The sequence below is a fragment of the Ptychodera flava genome, chromosome 20 (assembly GCF_041260155.1).
Source record: "Ptychodera flava strain L36383 chromosome 20, AS_Pfla_20210202, whole genome shotgun sequence".
NCBI lineage: Eukaryota > Metazoa > Hemichordata > Enteropneusta > Ptychoderidae > Ptychodera > Ptychodera flava.
Window position 1 is genome coordinate 20,734,485 of NC_091947.1, and position 20,130 is coordinate 20,754,614.

At 42.0% G+C, this 20,130-nt stretch overlaps 3 protein-coding genes across 6 annotated transcripts in view; 1 reads left to right on the top strand and 2 right to left on the bottom strand.

Moving 5' to 3' along the window:
* The window catches only part of LOC139120291 (uncharacterized), a 68,208-nt gene that overhangs the window by 24,367 nt on the left and 23,711 nt on the right, over nt 1–20,130 (bottom strand). The window lies entirely within an intron of this gene.
* On the bottom strand, nt 288–3,208 carry LOC139120288 (uncharacterized). The gene is made up of 2 exons (XM_070684579.1): nt 2,312–3,208; nt 288–1,979 (listed from the first exon to the last, which is right to left on the bottom strand). The coding sequence occupies exon 2, from the start codon at nt 1,948–1,950 to the stop codon at nt 1,147–1,149; it is 804 nt and encodes a 267-aa protein (XP_070540680.1). The 5' UTR covers nt 1,951–1,979; nt 2,312–3,208; the 3' UTR covers nt 288–1,146.
* LOC139120292 (uncharacterized) lies at nt 14,616–17,721 on the top strand. Its single transcript, XM_070684601.1, has 2 exons — nt 14,616–14,977; nt 15,184–17,721. The coding sequence occupies exon 2, from the start codon at nt 15,375–15,377 to the stop codon at nt 16,437–16,439; it is 1,065 nt and encodes a 354-aa protein (XP_070540702.1). The 5' UTR covers nt 14,616–14,977; nt 15,184–15,374; the 3' UTR covers nt 16,440–17,721.

A 20,130-nucleotide genomic window follows, 5' to 3' on the forward strand; every position in this document is an offset into this window, starting at 1 on the left:
GACCGCTGGCAGTAGTAACCTGCGCGTTGTACTTTTCTGGTTATTGACTCAAACCGCCAAGCGAGTAAACAAAACGACTGCAATACTCACGTCTGCTGCGTACCGGCCTACTTTAAGCATTTCAAAGTTCACACACCACTCAGTCGTTTATTCCCCAAGTATCGATTTGCTTGATCGGCTTCGCAAGAAAATATCGTAAAATAAAACCCATTGCGCGTTTGAAATATCGTCACCATATAGAAAGTGTGAGTCGTCAGGGGTCCGTAACAAGATGACCACAAATTGAGTGATTTTCGGGGCGCCTGTCCCCAGAGGATTTATTAAAATGACGGCATTACAGACTATTTCAAGGGGGAGATAACACGGCTAACAATAAAAGTAGAACGGAATTGCACAAGTTCCTGTTTTAGCCGTGAGCCGCCACCCGAAACATTGGCATTATCGCGCCATTTATAATCATGATTAATCGCTGGTGGAAAAAAAAGCGTAGCACCCCGATTTTTAGGGTCACGTTCATATATCGGTCTTTGTCATATCTAGCACAAACACTAGCTATCTAAGCGGAATGTAAGAACATTCCGCTATTCGTGGCATGGCAAGTCTGATACGGGCAAACCAGTACCTGGCCAAAAATGTAAAAAATATATTGCCGCTGTCTGTACATAGCATCTTTAAACAAAGACACTGGTCGGTCGGTCTATGATTACACTAAAAAAAACTACCTATACAAATAGTTTACACGTCTGGAAAAGCTTACTTCCGTTTCACGTAAACAGTAAAGCGTTTTTCTGTTGGAATAAATTATTTCACTAAATTGAAAACGTCACTCTTGCATATAAAATTAACTGTGCGTGAAATTGACCTTGTATCTATGGACGGAATGGACCACAGACGTGGTCTTGTAGTTTTTTGGTCTAAGCCGAATTTTTGACTTTCTGATTCCGGTTCTGATTCTAAACGTTTGGATGTAGCTTCAATATTAAATTCTATTAAGAATTGAAATTTTTCACCTAAGTGACGAAGCTTACTATAAACAGAATTTTTATCAGAATCGGAAGGTCTAACAACAATCCTAAATGTGACTGACGGTCGACTTAAAAATACAAAACTCTTGTAAATGGTAAATCGCTGTCTTAAAAAACTTAGCTACGCAAAGTCCGTTTCTGCACGGTTTTGACTTTCCGTGTTGTTAATTTCAACAAGGACCGGCAAGCGGTCCGCGCTGTCGTCTGACTGTTCATCTTCCGTGTCGTGGCGGGCTCTTTCGCACGCTTCCAACCACTCGATGATTGTCCTACTCTTGGTCGGCTCCAGGAAGCCCACCGTGTCATAATAGTCCTCGTCGCCTTCCAGCGCCGTTTCCAGCGTCGGCTGGAAGGACAGCTTGCGCTCGTGCAAGTTTTGCCTGCTCTCCGTGTATTTGTCTTCCTCGTACCTGATGATGACAGTCATTTCGCGCTGGAGGGGTCGTGTAATCTCCTCAACTGTCGACACGCTTACTTTCTTTTTGGGCGCCATCTTGGGAAGCGACGACGCGTTCGAGCTAGACGATTCCCGCCTTCTCTTGTCGGCGCCCGCCTGCGTCGTCGTCACCGACGTCCTAGCAGTCAACGGGCTGTCACTTTTATCCTCGAGAATTCTCGTATCTAGACTTAGCGAGGTTTTGTTCCTTTGAAGCCCAAGCAACCGTTCGTCGGCAGCCCTATCCCCCGGCCGCGGCGTCTCGAGCCGGGCCGTCAGCTGTTTCCTGGGCGACCTCTGTTTTGCCGGCAGCACGGCGCTGTTGGAGCTGCTGCCGCTCGACCAGCCGTTAGACGATTTTGTCTTACTGTAGAGCGACAAGGACTCGGCCAGGCCGCCTTGGTTGGACCGCGAACGGGCGTTGCCTGCGACGGAGATCGGAGGAAAGGTCGACAGCACCTGTCGCCGTAGCAGTTCGTCCTTGCACATGGTATCCGTTTATCGGAATGACAGCTCGTCTAGAAGCAGAACAAACAATACAAACAAGTAAATTACTATATAGTATTGACAGGACACCTTGATGTATCACGCAAGATCCACAGCTCATTTTTAACCATGGAAATTTCCAAGCTCATCAGGCAGACAGAAAACCCTAGCAACCTTGTTGTTCAGAAAAGTAAAGTCAGAGAGCCATTTTTAGTGCGTCTGGACCCAATTTTATTGAGAACGCATACAATAGATTTTAAGTGTTGAATTTCTGTCATTCGAAGCTCAGGTAGGTGGCCGTGTTTGCTCAAAATCAAACGAAAAACAGGATCAAAGTTGAAAAAAGGACTATTACTGGACTCACCTTATATATCAATATCTTCTACGGTCAAAATTGCAATATTCGGTCAAACTTTTTATCCCTACGGCGTTTGGACGGAGTTAACTAAAACCACAAAACTGTTAGTTCTCTGACGGCGGCCACTGAGATAGACCTAAGGGTGAGTGATCGCTCTTATATATCCCCGACCTGGTATGCGCGCAGGACTACAGAAATTGGTCAAGGGTGGCTGATCATGAATTGCTCTACGGCTGGGCTCCAATTGTTCGCATATTGACAAGAAGAATAGCTGTGACGCAAATGGAGATATCAATTCAACCAATAACACGCCAGCTGGATCTCCTTGCCGAAATGTTGAGTCGGCGCATGCGCGTTGCGGTGCGACAAGTCGTTCAACTGTATTGTGTGAGTGAGGATCGAGCAAGTGTTTTCACTGCCAGCAGTCGACAAGAATCCTCGTAAAGCCGATATATACCGGTGAATATTGTAAACAACCTAACGAAAGCATGGTAGAATCCTTTCTGCGAACGAGAAAAGATGGCTTGAGGTGTAAGAATGCCAGTGGTCATTCCGAACGACCGGCCAAAATTTACCGAATCTTGTCAATGTTTCGGTGCACCGTTTGCATGTGTAGTGTTTTTACACAAATGTTATAATAAGTTAAGATAGTTGTCCGATTTCTAAAATTTCTCGCCTAGAACTGCTGGCATTGATGTAGTAAAAGGTCGGTTACACTCGACTTGCAATTCGTGAACTCCACGATAACAACGCCGGGTGTCGTATTTCATACCAAAAAGGCGATCATGAGGTCCCCGACATGGCAACATGCCACAACTTTTATCAGCACAGACTTGTTTGTATAGAAAAGTGTATTGTTGTGTGCTCGAGAGGATAGCAAACCCACTGAACAGCAGAGAATTTAATCGCCCAATAGAAAAAACCATTATATATATTGAAAAGTTGTATAACAAAACGCTCATAATGGGACATGTAAGACAGAAACTACCAAATAAAGAACTGCTTGATCCCAACATTATTATTTTTGTCCATCCGCTGTTGATTCAGCTATTCCGGCGAAATCTGCGTGAATTCGTGAAAAAGGGGGTTGGCGATGACCCAAGAGACATCAACAAATCATCTAATTGTTCTAATGGGAGTAGTTTGCCGCCCGCCTTACACATCCTTGGCTTCTGAGTCCATCAAGGCCTATGAGTCATAGGAAGAAAGTGACAAGAGAGCTCTCTTTGATAATAAAGACAATTCAGGACTTAATGGTAATACGATACCCATTAAAGAACGATTCAACCATTGACGTATATTCATTGCGTTGGGCAAATAGCAACATCTGTTCCTTTGCGAAGGATTTGAAAAGTTTCCCGAATATCAAGGTCAGTTGTGTGCTTGCTGGTAGCCTAACCAATTAGAGACGCCATCTTCTTGGTGAAAGGTCAGCTTGTTTTGTCTTTATTTCCCCATTAAAGAGAAGATTAATAGCATATTTATTCTCCTACAAGATAGGTTTTACATCGAGTGGTCGACAAGGCCCCTTTCAAGTGGCCGAATCACTCCTTGAAACACTGAATGGCCAGGTGTCAGTGTCAAGAAAATAAATTTCTGAATAAAAAGGAAAAAAAAAGCGAGTGATGATTTCGCTGAATCATGTCCGTCGGTATGAAGACACATGGCCTTCATGTTTACTGTTTTGATTTGTTTCTCAGAAACCCTGCATTCAACAATATTTCGCCGTGAAAATAAATGAATCACATCCCGCGATATCAACGCAAACATCCAACAGAATGACAATACATAACAAAGGAACAGCGAGTGGTATGAAACAGCCTGAGTTGCGGTATGGACAAAACTGAGAGTGGATATTTTTCGTTCACTTTGTCCTTGATTTGAACAAAAATTAATTTTGCCTTAAATAGTATTTGAAAATGTGTGTAAAAATGCTGGTGGTGTTTCTACGTCTCCAGCCGCTTTCAAAACTGACCATGATTTTACTTAGTCCGTTTATAATTTGTGTTTATGACCAGCAAATTTCAGCGTTTACATGTTAACATCCGTGGACAATCTGTAAACCTTCCGAGTTTTATGTGAGGGGGGGGGGGGAGGATGGAAAATCGTAGCAAACCCTTATAATTATGAAAAAAAATAATGGAATTGATGTGTTTGGTTTCAAAACCAGTGAACATTTTCACAATATCCTAGCCGCAGTGAAGGTGGTCGGGAGGCGGACAGTTTTCTACAGAGGAGTGCCTACGTGTCTTCGAAGCACCGAGAGCATCTCCGCGTATCGCATGACTGCCCCTCGTAACATTCAATACTGAACAGATACAGCCCTAGGGAGAAATCCATTAAAGTTCTTCGCAAATATAGTTAAGTATATGCTTTGAGAATATTCGAATGGGCAGTTTAATGGAAGAGCGCATTGCCGATGACCATCCCCCCTTTGTTGCGCTAAATGCCGCGCAAGGAGCGACAAATTACCGTCTGAGGGCAGGGCCAAGATTTGTGAAATTTATATCGAGTCTTAAAATGCTTTATTGAACCATAAGTAAAAATCGACATCGAAAAATAATTCTCTTCCGAGTAGCTATCAAAAGCGTTACAAGATACCTGAACCGTGCACGAACATGCACCGAGAGTGTATTGCTATACGGTCGTTCTAATAGTTTTACTTCTCTCTTCATTCCCGTCTTCCTAACTTATCGATACACATACTTCCTTTTCCCAATTCAAGTATGGTTGTTCTATGAAAGTTTGACAAATAGTCACAAAATGGCATTCCCCACCAAGGAATTTCATGAGAACCCTTAATGATGGCAAAAAATATACATTCGAAAAACTTTTATTCGCCAAATCCATCTTGTGATTGCATGGTTATTTTTATCCCCTCCCTGGGGCGATTAGGACATCGTACGATCTTACTCATAGCGTGAACTTTATCACACTAGAGGGGCATGGCCGATGGGAGTGCACTGGCTCCAGAGGCCTTTCGCTTTAACAGCCTCTTTCGCAATGGCCGAATAGTGTATCTTCCATCCAACGATTCTGCGACAACGGAGGAACTCGTGTTGACATGAAACGCCACAGACCAACAAACCCAAAGTTTTCCCCCGGATTTGAAGATAAATCATTTAACAATTATATTTATTGTTTTATGATGCATCTTTTGGGGATGGCAGGCGCTCTAATAAACCTTGAGCACAATTCGGTGATACTCCTAAGTAACTGATTTCAGACAAACATTTGCTTTATCACAATTAGATTCTAGAGATCAGAAATTCGTCCTCACACAGCTTCAAAAGTTTGACCCCTTTCAGATTAAATGCAGCTCACGTCTTGCTTTCTTCGGCTAGTTTACTCGACCTATAGCAACTCACACGCCGTGTTAATGAGTTTTATATCTGCAAGTTCAAACAGCAGAAAGTCGAATTGTTTGATTAAAATGGAAAGGACAGAGAAAATAAACATCAGGGGCTATTTTTAGAGAAGTGTTTATCAGATAAAAGTTGTGCCTTTTATTCGACGGGAACTTGTTTATCGGTGTCCACGTGAAACAACGCGTACCCTGACAAGTCATCGGAGAGACTCCGGTGTACTGAAACGGACACCGAGGAATGTTAAACAATGTCGGGCATAACAATACTACCTGTTGTTGTGCACTTGCATAGCGTGATCCCATGCACGTAGCCACGGTTTCGACCTTGAACGTCGGCAGTTCTTTTCCCTTGGGGGAGGGGAGAGGTCTGAAAGTCACAATAACAATGACGCGGCAACAGGTCAAAATTTCGATACAGTATAAATCAAATTTCTTATTTTGCCTTAAAAACGTTGAGAAATATTTTGATGGCGTCCAAAGTGTAAATTTGAAGCTGAGAGTTATTAACTACCGATATAAATTCACGGAAATGACAATATCAATTTCATACTCGAAACAAAGCCGGCTTTCTTAGTCGACTTAATGACATATGCAGCATTTGATTGGTCTACGGTATAACGCCAAAGTGACTGTCACCAACCAACAAAATAGAGGATCGTATTACTTAAGGCGGAAATATACAATCTTTACATATCGTGTTTAGAGTTTTCTCTCGTTTTCCTGGCTCATCATTCAGTTCACATCAATCGATCATGCAGACATGCTTCTAAGGTACAATGCGCCTAGATGACAGAAATTCAGAATCTAGATTTTTTTTTAAATATTCTTTTCGTTAACCTTTTCTTGGGGCTCATTTTGACGCTCACGGAGGAATAAAGCATTTGCCGGCTTAGTTTTGTAAAAATCAGAAATTGTATTTTTCCCCCCATAGAGGCAGCACAGAGATGGCGGCCATTTTAAAATTTAAGTATTGTTAAAATATTGGGTAATCTGTTTCTGTAGTACCAATATTAGCAGTATGACCTCGATTTTTATTCTTGATTTTGAAAGAGAATGATTGAGAATGGTCTTTCATCATTTTCGAGGCGTGAATTACCCTAACTCTGTCCAGAAGGCAAACAAAGCAACAGGTGACCTGAACTCAACATTAATCTCTAGGGAATACAACAGGTTCGGATGTATACACATCACACCCTTCTATTTATGACTCACTTATACGAGCCACGAGGGAATACTATCATCGTATTCATCAAAGTTTGACCGTAATCAGTATCGATCGCGACCTGAACTTGAACTTCCCTGGCTGCCCGGGAGAGGTAGAGTGTTATAGGGGTAAGATTAAACATTTTTGGTTTGCTTTTAGTTGAAAAATTGGTCAAAGATTAAGTCTGCTTTCAATGAGAAAATGGTCCTCTAGCCAAACTTGTTTCATTCTAATGGACTTGAATTGGTACGACATTGAAAGAGGGTAATTTTAGGGTCATTTGGCCAGCGGTTCAGGAAAATAAAGCGTTTAAACCCCCTTTCAACGCTTAATCATTAGTTGAAAAATATTAAAGCCAAGACAGGAAAGGCAAGAAAGATCTCTTATTTTTCGTATTGAAAACAGGTTTGACGGGTGTAAGAGGATATGGGTAATTTGTAAACGATTTAGAACATTCTGAATTCGAAGTCAAAACAAACCGCCTTTTGAACATGCTGTATACCCGTTGTTTTGTGTATGTCGTATCTTTCACAAAATACCGAAATTTGTCATCCCGGCAACTTTCTTCCTTGAGGCAACAGTAGTGCCAAAGTACGGTCGAAATTATTGTTAATATTACTCTGTGATATTACAAAGGCACCTTTCATCGATTTCTTCATATTTTCGTGATGACGTCATCCAAAAGTGGACCAAATAAATTGTGTTTCTGTTTAGATTAAACTGCCAATATGAGTGTATACGTGTACACAAGTGTCCTGGTCGCTAAGATATTGCTCTCTACGTGAACTTCCATTGACCGGAGACACACGTTAATCTGCCCACTTCCACGCATTATCTGCCCTCTTCAAAGAATTAAATGCATACGTGCGAGGAGTGAAAGGAAAGCCAGAAAAAACATCTTCACCCAGTGACTTGACGTCACCTCCCAAGGCAAAGGAATTCTCACAAATAAAAGAGCAGTATCCCCTGGGGGTTGGAAAAAGAACAAAAGCACCTGTTTGGCTGTGGAAAGAACAACGACCTGAATACAAAGGGCGTACTTCTCGGTCGCAGCCATTCAAGACGGCGACTGAGACGACAATACCACCTGTTGTGAGTGAAAGGTGAATATCGTACACGTAGGTTTTGGTCCTTGTCACAGTTTGCGTGTCAATTTCAGGCTGCTCTTTTTCACCAGGAAAGAAATATTTTTGGACGAGTGGTACTAGCTTGTGGTCAGATGGACAGAATTAAAGTAGTTTGTTGGGGGGATTGCTCTAGATTATTAAAATCGTTTTGAATTCATCTGTATTTCTCTAGGGACCTTGTGAGGAAAGCATCCCAGCCAAGATATAATCTGCACTTTTGCTGACGATAATACCAGTCGATTCGTACCCGTACCCTTGAAAGGCATCACATGACGCTTCAGAAGGTCGAATCTCGTCTTCTCTCGGGTTACATCATAAGTGCAGCCGGTGTACAAGCACTCAGTCACCGGCCGGGCTTCACGACGAAATTGGCCAATGAGGAAAAACTTTGTCGAGACCTCTCCTGGCCGGGCCAGCCCTAGCTGGGCAATGGCATCGCATTGCCGATATACAATAACACAACCAGCATACCTGAAGACGTCATGTCATACAGAGCTCGGAGTAATTCGAAAAGGTCGTGCCAACGAAGGACGTTCTGTTGATAAACCCATGCGAACTCTTCTAATGTTAATACCAGTCAACGATAACTTTTTTTATTTCTTTTCGCCACTATCCTAAAATAAATCATCATAAAAGTCTTGTTTATTTTTCCCACATGCACTGTGTCATGGTCAAAGCCAAGGCACAAACACACGTGACGTTTGATAGCCGTTTCCGAGAGCACCGTTGAAGTGAAAATATCACGCGAGGCACGATGGTAATGAAATACAATATTGCAAATTGCAATAATATTTTGTTCCAATTAATGCTTTATAAATACAGTCAGCCATTCTTTGTAACGGGAGGTTGGGTCTTCTAACGTCTGGACAGGAATCGGAGGCGCTTTGTTACGTACATAGGAGGCAAATGGGTTCGAGAGAGGGAGAATAAAATACGGGTTCGTGACAAATCACGGCCAAGTGCAAGTTTGAAATGATTTTAAATAAACTTGTTACTTTTTAGAGGAATTTTAGTGTGTAATCATATTTGCCTTTCTATCGGTCGATAACGATAATGTTTTTGTATTTTGCGTGCGGTTGCCCTCGCCTGACTTATAGAAGACAGTGTAGTCAATTTCAACTTCAATGTTATATGAATGACTAATGAATGACTAGAAAAGTAAGAATATCAATACTCTACCGAAAGTTTGTTACTTCTTGTCATATTTTCTCACTGCGTTCATTTAGATCGCTCAAATGTATCGGTAATAAATTCACTTATTTCTTAGTTCCTTAGTTTAAAGCGTACTAGTTGAAAACGTTGAGACATATAAGAGAAGAGGGGCCTTAGCGAAAAAGCGCCATTTGTTGATTTTGGTCCATCAGATGAAACAGCGACACCAACGTTCACTGAAGCATGAAAAAAGAGATAGTGATAGAGAATAGTGATCAAATTTTACATCTTATGATCTCTCTCTCTCTCTCTCTCTCTCTCTCTCTCTCTCTCTCTCTCTCTCTCTCTCTCTCCCACCCACACTAACAGACGTCGCAATATACTTGGTCTTGCCTCAAATTACGCCGAATTATTTTTATACACATTTGATGACGTCATGACTGAACTCATTTCCGCAGGGAAATCGTGTGCAATTCCTACTCTGTACATACGCTTCTTTGAACATTGTGACCCGGCCGGACGTTCACCCTGGTTGGTGTGAGAAAATGAGCACGACGATGTAGCCTTTGAATAACCTTAACGCTTCGTGATGTTGTGATTATTTTACGACGAAGCTGATGAACAAAGAAGAACTGTACGCCATTTTTTTCATCAGGGAAAGGAAATTTTCTCAGCATTGAGCAAGGCGTCCCCGTCGCCATGGTTATTCGTAGCAAGACTCAATAGACGTCATTCCCATAGATCGAAGGCAGGAGTCAATCTCAGCCGCCTTACGCCCGATTACTTCACTCGAACAACGACCGCTATTGCGTCATCACAGGCTGACCCAAACTTGCACCCGAGCGCGGTAATGATTTTATCGCGGTTTTGTGCGTCCTTCCGGCGATGGCCGCCACATGTGAACCGCGCAAACAATCTATTTTTAAAACGGGTGGGAGATCTTATCTACCAGTCGATCTCCATGAACTGCGAGCTCCCTTCGACTGTTTCTTCATGGTTGATTTGTTTGGCAATCACGCTGTTTGAACTTGGTCTTATTTCGGATATTACCACTCAGCACTAACGACCGGTAAACATGATTGCGCCATCCCCCACCAAACAGAAATGGCAGATACAGGGAGTAGTTGTTAAGCTTACTTTGTGAAGCGTGGGATTTTACTCAAAAGAATCAAAAAAAAAGCTAAAACTCAAGTCAACATTTTGCTTTGATATCACACATTCTTGTTTTTGATTCACTTTGGGCACAAATTAGATGGAAGTTAATATTGTCTTTACAGAAAACTTAAGTCGTAGAACTTTGTTCAAGTCTGTCATTTAAAGCTCCCTCGGCTATAACTTTTGATATGCTTTCCATTTTTTATCATCAGTTTAGGAAAATACAATTGGTCGTCTACCCCAAACTTCGAGTCAATTTGCAAACACTCTATGTATGGACGCAAATGGCCTATGTCATTACCGATGGAATTTTAGTCCGAACAACAGTTTATTTGTCAATAACATTGTAAATTGTATTGCGTTGTGCGTTCGAGTTTCAACAAATTTGAAGAAGAATGAGAATATGCACTCATTGTCAAGGACAGTAATTATCAAAAGCGACAGCTCTTGTCGCGTTTAAGACATTTTTTGTATATTTGCAGTTGTTTGCATGGAAAACTTTGAGAGGAATAGACCATAGTCAGTAAATGCGAGACTGTCGATGAATAAAAGTCAATGTAAGAAAAGAATCATCCTCTGCTGAGTTCCTGAGTAACCGTAGACTGCGTTCTGCGCAGACTCTGATCTGACGCTTTCGCTGTGAATCGTCGGTAGTTTACGCTCAATGAAGATGAATGGTTATGCAAGAAAAAACTTTCACGAGAGGCTGTCGCAAACACTTATTTATCCTCCACCGTATACCAGGTCACACGGTGTCGAGCCATTACTTATTACACTAGTAGAAAGCCTTCGTCTAAGCGATATGGTTGGATGCGGGGAAGACAGGCTGACAAATAGAAGCGTTTTAGACACATCCACTGCCAAACGAAACAGTCATACATGCGAATTGAATGTATCGAAAAATGAGAGAACTCAAGGGGTCATGCACATGCGCATTTGATTGTATATGCATGCTTACACAGATACATACCTAAATAGTTATATAGATATATCTTACCGTGTCTCGCTTCTACCTCCATGATCTTACATAGATAGACACATATATACGTACATACATACATACATTAGTCTAGTATACTTAGTACTTCTTAGACAGATAATGAAATGTTATTTAGATGAGAGAGAGAGAGAGAGAGAGAGAGAGAGAGAGAGAGAGAGAGAGAGAGAGAGAGAGAGAGAGAGAGAGAGAGAGAGAGAGAGAGAGAGATTCTTTGAAGGAATATGTGTAAATTCTTAATCGTCAGAAAAAATTTTTACAGTGGATATCTTTCCCTACAACATCCATTATTATGATGCTCTTTCGAGTACAAAATGTTCACGACCAGCGCATTGTACACCGGAACTCTCGTCTCTGATTGCATCGGATCAGTTTACGACATGATCATACGGTTGATGCGTGATCAAGGTGCCACTATTTTACATTATTGAACGGAGCGCAAAATTGCGCCATCAATGTTGAAGGCACTTTGATAAAAAACCTATACATCTTCTCATTTCACGTTCGCACTCCTTTTAAAAACGGTTCTCTTGTGGACTTTCCTGTGTATTTCTCAGGGCTTCCAGCTAAATGTATGGGTAACTCTTCATATATATATATATATATATATATATATATATATATATATATATATATATATATATATATATATATATATATATATATATATATATATATATATATATTGTATACATTTTGTGTATATATAATATATATATATATATATATATATATATATATATATATATATATATATATATATATATATATATGAAGAGTCATACAGCGCAGAGTGAACACTGAATCTTTTCAAAGTTAAAATAATCTCATGCCCGCGCCTTAGCTATCACGTACAGAATGTCCACGCGTCGAGCATCTCAAGAGCTTTGAATACTAACGTTGGGGGCGCTAAGAAGGTCGAAACTTACACTCAGGCTTCCTCCCGTTTCCCTCGTCAGCCGGTGGGTCTCTTGTATTGAAAAGGCACCCGGGAATATTTTTATAAAGGCACACATTTTTGAACACACTATTTTAAGAGAACAACAGCTGTCACATTTAGAATGTGTTTTTAATTTTCGTTCTGTAAACCAAGTATGGCCCAGGAGCCAATATTAGCGAAGTCTACTCTTCGGTATTTTTTTGAGACAATGCCCTTTGAAAGCCTTTCAAAGGGCTTTCGAAAACATTGTCTCCAAAATACCCCAAGGTGGGGGCTTCACCTATGCTGACCCGTATGGTCAAGCACATTCACTTCTTCCATTCTTTTCAACATTGCATCTTAAAAGACAAAGCGCCGGCCTTGCAAACACAGTGCACATGCGCACAATGCATTGTGAACAAGACACAGCGTCATTGATGACATTCAAGGCCGGACTTGAATTCTGCTGTCAACATGCAGGCTGTATTGACAAGTTTAATCCATTATCCACCAGATGCCATTGAAAACCGTAGATTATTGCATAAACACAAAACGTCATAGAAAGTACATGAAAAGCTTCTGATAATGGAGCTGCAATCATACTGCAGTTCCGACCGTATCCCTTGAAGCCCAGCCAAGGCAACACAAATGTTGTTCAGAGAGCACATTTAGGGAAATCTCCCCAGTCAGCCATCACAACGTCCACAGACTTTGTCCTGTTCTAGACAATGGGCCATCATAGGTGAAAATTTCACTGCATTTTTGCACCGAATATTAATGTTATGAGGACGGCGATGATGATCGTGATGATCATGATGATAGCAATGATGATGATGATGATGACGACGACGACGATGATGATGATCATCATGAGGATGATGATAATGACGACAACGGCGCGATGACGACGACGACGATGATAGTGATGAAAACGAAGATGATGATGATTATGATGATGACGATGATGATGATGATGATGATGATGATAATGGTGGTGGTTGTGGTTATTACTACTGGCCCAGTAATGTTTTATGTGTAGAGCCTTGTGCATAAATTCTTTTACTTTTCCAGTTGCTATTTTTCTTCATAGATTTACATTTTTTCTGGTATTAATTTTATTGTCAGTCATACATTAATTATTGTTATTATTTGCAATGTAATGATTTATGCTCAGAGCACCTTGTATCCAATGTTCATAACCCAACTAATGTTTGACTTATGGAGGGTTTATTTTGATAACGTGCAAAGCTTCGGCGTATATAAGGACGTAGTGTATATAAGCTGAGCATTTCAATAAATCCAAGAGAAGTACAATTAGATGGAATATTGATAGAGTGCTCCGCCGGCTTTTCCAGTAAACACAGAGTTTCAGCATTACGTTCCTCTGAAAACCCCGTGGGAAATCAGTTTTTCATTGCAGAACATAATATGTTCAATCGATTGACGAAAAGATTAAATATTTGATATTATCACGCATCCGTCGGCTGAATTGCCACTCTTTCTCTTGTTTCTTTTTTTCGCACTAGAAGTGCGGGCAGGTTTTCGAACGCTACGATGAAATCGTTTCGGCGAGACGTGAAAGGCTTTTGTGAATGCGATCAGAGAACGTGTAACGTGAAATAGACTAGGAAATGAACAAGGAACAAAAAAAAAGTGACAGGTAGCCGAGCACCTGATTTTTATTGCGTGAAACGCGCAAATTTGCCGTGTGTGTGGTTTTTCACAGGCTCTAGTCTCATGTTGCTTAACCACTCTCGGGTAACCCGTAGGCATTGAGAAGACAGGAAACCGCACACAGGGCATCTTGCACGCAAGTGGAAAACGCCATTCGATCTCAACTTCGAAGCATCGTCTCGGTTTTTTGTTTGAGTCAGTAGCACAGCACATGCATGATTTGAGTGAAAAGGGTTAAATAATGAATATTTCTTAACGTAAAGCGCCGTAGATGAACGAGGAATGAAGTTGTTCACCGTCTTGATAGCACAATGTAATGGTCTCAGTATAAGTGTACCACATACAGGGCTTATAACGAATTGTTAGTATATCTTTCAAAGTAAATAAAATTTCATGTACTGGTAGAAATTCGACCTACTCTTCGAAGAAAGTTGAAACGATTTCAATTCAGTTGAGGGCGTATATCGTTTCAACCGTGTTTTGTTCTTCTCGGAGGGTTGGAGAGAACACCCTGCCGCACGTTCCTACTTCATATTTCTTTTTCTTCAATACGATATCAAGAAGCAGCCGTGACCTGAAATGACTTGCTGTGAAATTAGATCAACCCAACCAAAGGTCGCCATGAGGTGGGACATCGCCATGACGGCGAGTGTATACAGAGCGTCGTCGTCAAGGCAACCGTGAGGGAGGGGATTTCGCATGCGTAATTTAGCAGTGTTTGCTTATCGATCCTTCGGCGACATTGTTTAACTTCATTAATCCGTCTGTAAGCCTAACTAGCACTTAATCAAGGGTGATTTTTTGGCACAACATCATAACAGGCGTGACATGTGAGAGAGGTCTTTGAGCTCGAGATAAGGCGATATAGGCTTTCTAAAAAAATCAGGGGTTAGAGAAGTATTGGCCAACTGCAAAACTCCTTGAGTCAGGCGACGCGCAAAGCTCTCTAAATTTAACGCACACATTGCCCGCAGCGAACGGTCTGCGCATGGCAACCGCAGACTCAATCGGCTGCATACACAGGTAACCAGATAGAAACGGCCGAACAGGTGTACCATTGTACGCGCAGGACAAACGGTGAGTAATACAAGCCAACGACACACTGATTAAGCAGAAAATGGGGATTTTATGGCTACGTTGACGACTTTGTAATGCTGGCGAGAGAAATAATCATCTATGGTGGGTTGGGTTTACGGGCTGCAAGGGTCTTGGCTGTACCCGCGCTTTACGAGGTGTAGATTTGAAAGTCAATCGATAAAGCTATGTGTCCCTTTGTCTTTCAGACAATCCCTACACTTGCTGCCTCGAAGTGACACAGCGAGGACGTATTCAGCCCTGCTAGTGGAAGTGGCCGTGGCAACCGCGTTTTCCCGACGCTTAAAACATGGTCGTCGACCAGTCCGTGGAGATCGAGTTCATCGCCTCACCATCTCAACTTGTGTAGAGAGAAGCGTGGAATAGTCGCTGGGCAGCGATGCCGACAGATCGCGACACGAATCACGGCTTTACTACTATGCGGGTTCGGCCGAATCCTCACCTACCTTCCAGTCGGCCTGTCCAAACCTCTTCGTCGGTTTACTATCTGTCGCCTTCTTCGCTTCTGATCGGAGGGACTAATCTGCCAACGGCTACCATGTCCAATTTCTGGACCCGCGAGATACACTCGGACAATGAGAAACTGCCCACCATCGAGGAGAGCCCGTCGTTTAGCATACGCGGTCACCGGGCCAAAAGTCTGCCCGCGATGCTTACCCAACAGAACACAATAGTCAGACAAACCAAAACACCGAGACATTCATGGACTGAAGGAACATTTACAACCCACGTGAAGCCCGTCGACAGCGACCGAATCAGCGGACTCAGCGGCAAGAGGACAGATCTACGGCCGTCCACCTCCTGGGATAAAAATGGTCGTCGACGCGTGCACTTCACGGCAGTGTCCAAGGGCGAGGAGGTATCTAAGGGAATTCAACGGTACAACGCAGCTCAAAATGTCCCCACCGCACAGAAAAACGCCACCGTCACCGACGAACTTGTCGTCGATGACAGCGAAGGGAACGAAAAGACGCCCATCATGAAAGTGACGGTCAGCCATCGGAACTCAAAATCGGCTGGCGACGCCGTCAAGGCTGAGTTAGAATCCGCCGCGCGAGTTTCAGCGGCCACCGAAGCCTGGTGTCAGAGATATTTAGGTCAGCAGAGGTTCCGCAAGCCTCCACAACCGACAAGTACTGTACCGACAGCACCTGTTAATAAATCGCCCGCTACGCAAACAGCAAACAAGGAGACACAAGTCAAGCCAAACACACAACAAAGCGGCGAGTCGTCGACGACCGACGCCGCGGCAAGGAAGGAAACTACGAGGACAATTGAGATACAGGACAGCCACGTCCAGTGGCAGATGCCCACGACACACATCAATTTCTGCGACCACAAGAAAACCGAGCGCATCATGAGGTGGTTGGACGAAGTGAACGTGCAGACAAAAGTTTGCGACAAAATCAGCGGCAAGTGGACATCGGGCGACGAGGAGAGGTGATCTGTAAACTCGGCCAAAACAAACACAATTGATTCCATCTCAAATGGCAGGTTGATGTTTTTAAACTCCTGTCGAGTCCATTCATGGACCCTTTTAAAGGATATTTAATGCTTCTCCGAAAGCGGTTTTGTGGAACAATAAACCGTCATTTGGAAGCCGCACAAGCCTGGCAGGATCGACCATAACATTATTATTGTATGACACTTAATCCAATATTTAAGACGCTGTTACTATTTCCACACCGGCCAATTTGCAAAGCACGCTTTCTCTCTTCTACATTATTTATTGCAAGCATTTTGTATATTGTAAAGTTCATTTTTCCTGTCACGCGCGTGTTGTTGCTGTGTCTCCGACGAGCTGAGTATCAACTTTCGAATCTTTCAAGTTTATCTCAGGTAACTGTAATATCCGACCAAACATGGTCCGCCATGTTGGGTGTTCTTGTCCAATCAAATGCCGAAAATATCAGTCGAAACAATCTTTTCAAAGTTCGTGACGAGAGACTTCACCCGAATCCCAAATCAATTATCCCTGTTTCTGAGTTAAGTAATCCCCGATTAATAATACATGGAATGGAATCTCGTGTTCAAGTGTTTTAAACAATGGTTAGCTATTCTCTCTTTTTTTCGAGTTAAGACAAAAAGTTGCCACGGCGACGAGTCGAGGTTTTATTGGCAGTTTTATTGAGACTTTGACGATTCGTCGTCCCCCGAGTGCTTCCGATCACGGATATGTATTTCACAGTAACCTTGGGATCGCCTGTTTTGTATATTCGAATATTATACGTTTACATGTAACCTTCACGTAACGTGTCACAACAACCGCAGAGTCTGGAGATTAAATTGTCAGTTATCGATCGTCGGGCCTTTTTGAGGGGAGGGGGGGGGGGGTCCTGTGTCAACATGGCGTCTACCGCAGCGCATTCACACAACCAACCCGCTGAGCAGGTTTATCATTCAACACATCGGACCCATATATTGAAGTAAATCTCCGACCCCACCCAGAAATGGTTTGGCACCCATGATGTCAAGCCAAGACACCCCATAAAGAGTAACTACATCGAAAGACACAATATGCCATGAAATGTACAAGAAAACTATTAAGAACGACAATTGGTCGTAAAAAATTGACACTGTTTATTTACCAATTCAATCAATACGTGGACTGGTGTTGCGAGCGTTACCACAAGACTCCCAGTTCGTTTTCACAAAATGTTTACAGTACTTTCGAGTCCATTATATCTATGAGTTATGTATCAAATAAAAAATATTTCATAAAATTATTATCACGAATTTGTCATCCTTTCCCCCTGAAATGTTTTTAATTTACATCTTATTATTGACAGCTCCCCGTTAGCAACAGGATGGTGAAACCAAACATACCCTCTGATGAAATGTATGTACGAGCTATTTACACTGTGTCTGCTTACGAACATACATGTATGAAAAACATACATACATGCACAGACATCCATGTACATTACAGTTGATGTGTACATTTCAACAGCCTGAGCAAATTATTTAAGTTTGACGCCTGAAATAGGTTCACAAGACTTTCTGCTGTGAAGGTACTGTCTCCTGATTATATGTCTCCCAGTGTGTCACCATATTGTAACTTCCCGCCAATATTCCATGACACAGAAAATCCATTGCAAAGCTTGTTAAAGTGCCATTTCTATGGAAATTTACGACAACTTACTTTTCTGATGAGCGCTGTTAATATTTACCTTCTATTCCTGTGTGCTATTTCTTATTTTATACTACACAAATGCAGACCATACGTTTGATATTTTCCTGCGTAAATTACGTTGTATATGGTGCCGTCGGCGAAGTGCCATGGAAACCACTTTATTCATGATGGACACAAAGGAAATATTTCAAGTGGCGGTGTAAAGAGCAGTTCATGGTATTTGTTTCTGTCAATCATTTTATTTAACCAAAAAATAGGAAACATTCAAGTGTCAAATTCGTCTTCAAATTATCCAACGCTACAGGTCTGACACAAAATTTGAATTCGGGTTTGTATTCAGGCAGATCCTAGTTTCACAAAGAATAAGCATAGGGTCTGACCGACAAAATAAAACGTACAAAAATCCTTAGCAAGCGTGAAGTGCTCGATTCATTGATTAAACACAAGAAAGCACAGTTGACATACGACACACTTCCATAATATTAAGCTATTTTTAAAACAGTCCAATTATCAAGGCAATCAAGTGGTCATGTTGATACAGCAAACACATCTCGCATTGCACGTCCAAGTTGACTTCCTTTCGATGTTTGCGTTGTTATGGGAACGGTCATATGTGCGCGATCAGACTGAGCTGCGAAGTGATCTTTTGGATCGACTTTTCAATGCGATTAGATACCCTTTCTGATGATAGATAATCTGAAGTTACGGAGAGAGAGAGAGAGAGAGAGAGAGAGAGAGAGAGAGAGAGAGAGAGAGAGAGAGAGAGAGAGTGTGTCAGTGGAAGAAGGAATGGAAGGAGAATTGGAATCACAAGTACCGAGGTAGAGACGGAATAGAGCCAGACTTGAAATAAAAATTTGCATATTGCAACGTCATGAGTCTTTACAAAGAACAATGTTTGATAAATTGCGTGCTCAAATGTTGAGTAAAGCGGAGGCTGTTACAGTCAATAGTGTCGGTTCAGATTTCTCTGTCAATAATCGAATCAATATTACAAGATTTCTGAGTCAACAAAACACCGTACATTGAAAACGGTTCCATGTATATATGGTCATTTCTCTGTACCTGTAATTAAGATTTCCCAATCTGGCCTAATTGGGCAAAATATGAAAGGGGATGGTTGGCTTCGTGAGGCTTGGGAGTGATCTTTATCAGTAACAAAGACGGGTTTGTGTCGATTGTCCGAAGTTTCTCTGAGATTTTGCCATTTATCGGACTCAGTCGTGGACAAGTAAAACGACATGTCAGTTGCAAGTATTTTCAACATATGCAAATGTTTCTGATGCAAACCGATGTTCAGGTGTCACACTATGCCCATGAAATCTCCCGATCAAAACTAAACTGAAAGAAATTTTAGAGGGCGATATTTGTTCTCGACGGAAGCACCCAAATGTCCAACTGTTTTGACGAGTGTGTTTGGCTTTGATCATTGCCCGGGGGGGGGGGAAATGGCGAGTGTTGTGCTACTTTTTGTGAGTCACATAAAATCGTGTTAATACTTCTTATCGAATTGGGGTCAAAAGGTGTCCAGACCGGAAAAATAAAACCACGCCTACCCTGAAGATAGGCTTGCGTTAGCAGCATATTCCCACAAGACGCCGTCGGAAAAATACGAAGAAAACTGGTATTTTGTTGGACTGAAAAGCTCTTTTAAAAATCTAGTACCGAAATGTTTTCATGTGCGCTGTAATGAGTGAAAGGAAGCGTTCTCTGAAAGCTCCAAGCCTCCGACTTATCTGCAGTGATTTCCATCGCTGTTAAACCCGGCCGTTAGCGTTCAATAAACTGCGCCATAGAATAGGCTGCCAGCCAAGTCGGTGGCGTGAATACGTGCCGGCATGTTTTCCGTTTGCTACCGTCAAGTCGTGACAGATAATCACGGAACACTTTTCCTATGATTATAACGATTATGAATTCGATTCCGTTCTGATATCAACATGAATGATCTCATTACCACAATAACGTGCTATGGATGGTAAGATAACGTTGATTGTTTGAACAC